General features: G+C 41.6%; 1 protein-coding gene across 1 annotated transcript in view; it reads right to left on the reverse strand.

Moving 5' to 3' along the window:
* The window catches only part of LOC123960373, a 5,307-nt gene extending 4,594 nt beyond the window's left edge, over window positions 1-713 (reverse strand). The window contains exon 1 of the mRNA XM_046035054.1: window positions 657-713. Coding sequence (XP_045891010.1) covers window positions 657-713 — 57 coding nt within the window. The remainder of the gene's footprint in view (window positions 1-656) is intronic.
* Window positions 714-4,822: the final 4,109 nt, after the last annotated feature.

Consider the following 4,822-nt stretch of genomic DNA (forward strand, 5'->3'; position numbering starts at 1 on the left):
TCCACACTGGAACTCTTTGGTCCACATCGGAGCCTCCACTTCTCCATAGAGCGCCCCCTGGAGGACTGAAGGAGCCCCACAGCCGAGCTCCCTACAGACCACCTCTGCATCCTGCTGGTCAAAGTCAGCTTCACACACTGAGGACCACCTCTGGTTAGACTGGTTAGACTGGTTAGACTTCACCTCCAGTCTGCCTGAGCACAGACTAGTCCCGTCCAGCAGCCTGACAGAGTCTGGAGAGATAATAGAAGATGAAATAGAGATAAAGACAGCAGACACAAAAGAAAAACATGTCATGAAACAGCAATTCAGTGATTCAAGGTGGACTCAGCACAACTCCAACATCAGTTCATCATTAACAACAGAACACATCTTTCTACCAGCACAGACTGCAGCAAGTTCACCAGCACATTTCCATTTAATACTCTGTCACACTTGTTCTCCACGTCTGAACACTTTCAACATGTTTCCAAACAACAGCATAACATCATCTGCGAATCTGCAGATTTCTCTGCTCTGTTCCTTCTGCTCAGCTACTCCACAATCTTTGCTCTCCACACAAACAAGTTCAACACTTTTCATTCTGTCTTAATGTTCTAAGAAGATCTGGAACCCAGAAGAAAAAGCTGCTTAGAAAATGCTCCAGCAGCTCTAACAGTGATAGGGGCTGGACTCTGTCCTTTGGCCCCGGGGCCTCCTGAAGCAGCAGACATGTTTCAAACATACATATATATATCTGGGTGCATTCAGCTCCTGATTTACTGAGACAGCAGCTCATCAGACTCCGTCATGGCTGCCAGAGACAGTCTGCTGTCATTCTGAGAGGGGTCCAACTGCAGAACTCCTCTCTCAGGACAGGAACTAACCATAAATAAGTTTTTTACGTCCCCACAGGACGTAACGTGATGCATTCTCTGTTGTTTTGCTACTCTACACGTCGTGACAGCGGTAGGTGACTGGTTAGCATTATTAAAACACTGAGTAAAGTCTGAGTGCTCTTGGTATGTGTTCGCCATCAAAACTGCTGCCGTCTATATTATCCATCTAACTTCCACGTGTGTAAGTTTGTCGTTCTACATAGGTAACGTCAGGCTACACCAACGGTGGCTAGCGTTAGCTCCTGCAGTAGCATGGTAGGATTAGCTTTTTCTCCTTTGGATAACGTGAGCTACTCATAGACTGAATGAAGCTACTGTGTGCTTGGCTTTATTAAATGTTTATTTGTGAAGCATTTTTGAACAGATTATTTAGCGAGGGCACAGGTCTGCATTTGTCCTAATATGTTGACTATGACGCTCAGGTTAGTTATTTGTCCAAAAGAAGATAAAATAAAGACCGTTTAGACCGTCCGGTGTCTTAAACAGTGAGCAAAGACTTTGCTGGCTGGATGAATTCATCTTAGTTGAATTGAAGCTTATGTAGCGTTACTAAGACAGTGTTTCCCCTCCCTCTCCTGGAGAAAGTGTCCCCCTGTCCTGCAGGATTTAATCTCTCCCTGCTTCAACACAGCTGACTGAAGCAGCTTCAGGATTCAGAACGAGCTGATAGTTTGAATCAGCTGTTTTGCAGCAGGGAGAGATTTAACACACTGCTATATATCCACAGAAAGAAACTCCTCTTCACCACAGCCTCAGCTGGCAGATCCTAATTAGCGTGATTTAGATATACAAATATTGATAGTCGTAGATATTTTGATGGAACATGCAGGGACCGAAGCATTCAGACTTATTTTAATGTTTTGCATTAATGCAAATTAGTCTCTGCTGCCAGCTCCTGTTCTAACTGTGTAATTTCATATTATTTATTTGTTTATTTGAAAAGGGACAATGTACACTGATCAACATTCAAAGCAAATGTAAGTGTACCCAAGTTAGCCACAGGCTAGTTTTCTTCGGCAGTCCCTTTGCCAGATGTTATTAGCCTCCTAAAATAGGTAAAATCTGTGTGTATACAGTCAGTAAGTATTATTACAGCAGGTACTAACTTTGTGTCTCCATTAAATGTTAAAAAGTGGATATTTACATCATTATGGATACAGGTATACGTGTTGTATTGCATGTGTGTTCATTTGGTTTTACAGTTTGATAGTCCACAAGCTGTAGTCCATGTAGTCCAGCAGGATCCTAGTTATGGTCCATAAGGAGGTCTGAGCTCTTATGGAAGCAGTAAAATCCTGCATCTAATTAATTTACCTGCAGCCATTATTTTGAATCATATATGGATTTTCACTGAAATGATCATTTACATTAATAAGAGAAACAGGTTTTCCAGATGAACTGTGCTGCGCGCCGCACGAGCATCATTATGAACTGATTAATAATTAATATGACTCCATAAAGGGCGGGTTTCTCCCTGAGCAGTAACGTTAGTCTTTGTTGGTTTATTTCAGGCTTTTGAAACGTAAACTTTGTTGCAGGATCACACACATCTGGGGAAAGTAGTGTTGACCGCGTAATGAAGTCTCCGTCTCTCTGTCTGTCCAGGCTTCTGGTATTTATTTATTGATTCATCTCCGCCGGTAACGGTCGTTATACTGCAGACTCCCACGAAGCTCAAACTGCAGTTTAACTCAGCAGTAAAACGCCAGAGTACATATTACTCTTCAAAGGGAAGTTACCAACGAGACGAGTGGAAGAGGCAAAGTTCCACTCTTAATCAACGATGATGCGTTTTCCTGTGAGTGGATGTGGCTGCTGTGTGGACGGATCAACGTCCTGTTCTGACAGAATAAATAAACAGTGCCTGTTGCTGGTTGAATGATTGAAGCGATATACAGTTGGCTTTGTTGCTACACTTGGACGTTAAGAGCTAAGTAGAAAAGGCTCCAATCAATATGCTATATTTAAGGAATTAGGCTGCTAGTTTCATGTTACAATGTTGACTAAATAATTAAATATAAATCACCAACAAGATCCCTCCCCCTACAAGTGTCCACAAGATTAAACTTTATCATTTTAGAATGTGTTTCCTGTCAAATCGCACGCTTTATTTAGTATTTTTTTACGTGTATTTACTGTCCTGACCAGCCTGACTGTGGAGGTCTACAGTTGGACCCTCTTTGCCATTCTAGCTGCTGAGAGTTTGTCAACCTGGGTACATTAATTTGGATAAAACAGGTTTTAATGTTGAAAAGAAATAAAACGTAATATGAAGATATCTAAACTTATGTGTTTATTGTACGAGATCTCACCAATCCAGCAATATTTAGGTTCGACCTTGTAATGGCAATTTTTCCTTGCTTTACCTTTAGTTTTATTTCCAATCTCTTTGCCATCATGCACAGGTAGGAGTGAAGATTTTACGAAGACACACAAGATTTTCCAGAGAGAAAATCTGTCTGGTGTATTAGGGGAAATTTCTTAAGAAGAAGAATTTCTGTTTTCAGACATTGGGGATACATATAGTAAGAAAATACTGCAGAACTACCGTATGGTAGACGAAGGGGAAATGAGAGGCCGATGAAACATTACAAGCCATGTTCCTATTTCTTCTGATCATAAATATTATTGAAGCCTCCTTTGAAGATGATCTGGATGTTTTTGTCACCACCGTCAGACATAAAACCTGACGTGGTGACACAAACACATTTATTAACACGACATGCCGAGTGGTATCCGGGAGCCGTCTTGTTTTCCCCCTGTTGCTAGCTGCCTCTGGCCTCTACAGAAAATGCATGTGTTTCTGTCCTAATTTAAAATAATCCTTTCTATACAAAAGAGACGCTGTTGACATTTTATGGTTGTGACATTAGAAACATCACTAAATATGTTAACAACAAATATGGACAAATGGCAAATTACAGGAGCTTGTTTGACCGTTGCATTTAGTAAATGTGGAGGGTGGAAAGGGGGTCCTCGGGAATATAGCTGACCGTGTAGCTGCCTGATTTTATTGCTCTTTAATAAATATGTGACGGTGTTGACAGAAACTTGGGACACATTCTGAGCAATGAAAAACTAACAGTACATATTGTTGAAAATCCACTGCTTCTAGCTTTAAAGAGTTTGTTCACTCTACTCTTTCATCTGGCCGATATACATTTAAAATGAGCTTTTCCTCCTTTTTATCAAATTGAAATGAAATGTCTCGTCTGAGGACAATAGATTTTTTGGGTCCTGGGCTGTCAAAAAAAATCACACAGTTTAAAACAAGTAGATGAAAATGAACTAAATTAATGCAGAAGACCCTCAGATGATCGACCCTGGTTGTTTTAAATAAGAAAATGTTATTAACTTCTATGGAGTTAGCAGTTTTCTTAGACGTGAGACGTGTTTTTACCAAAATCTGAAGAATCAGTGTGCTGTCATAGATGATGTCATAGATGATGTCATAGATGATGTCACTGATGGGCTTACCTGAGCAGGTGAGATCCAGGATGGAGGAAGAAGAAGAAGTTGATTCTACACACTCCCTCAGAGCAGATCCAGACTGAACACAGTCAGACCTGATCCACCACACAGGTCTGTCTGAGGACTCCTCTCTCTCTCCTACAGAAACAGCAGAACCACAGTCCAGATCTCTACAGACAACAGCTGCTGTCTCCAGGGTCCAGCCAGAGTAAGAGAGAAACACTCGTATCCAGCCAGAGGAACTCACTGGTCTCCAGTCTCCCTGATGTTTCAGCTCCAGTGTTCCTGCACAGCGACTGGCTCCTCCCACCAACCTGACATCATCAGGCTCTGAACAGAAACCAGAGAGTCATCAGTAAAACAATAAAGTGAGTTTCATCAGAACAGAAATGAAGCAAATCAAAGCTGCAGCTCCTCTTCTACCTGAGCAGGTGAGTCCAACAGCTTTTCCAGGTGAGCAGGTGTTTCTAGCT

This window comes from Micropterus dolomieu, linkage group LG21 (genome assembly GCF_021292245.1).
Source record: "Micropterus dolomieu isolate WLL.071019.BEF.003 ecotype Adirondacks linkage group LG21, ASM2129224v1, whole genome shotgun sequence".
NCBI classification, from domain to species: domain Eukaryota; kingdom Metazoa; phylum Chordata; class Actinopteri; order Centrarchiformes; family Centrarchidae; genus Micropterus; species Micropterus dolomieu.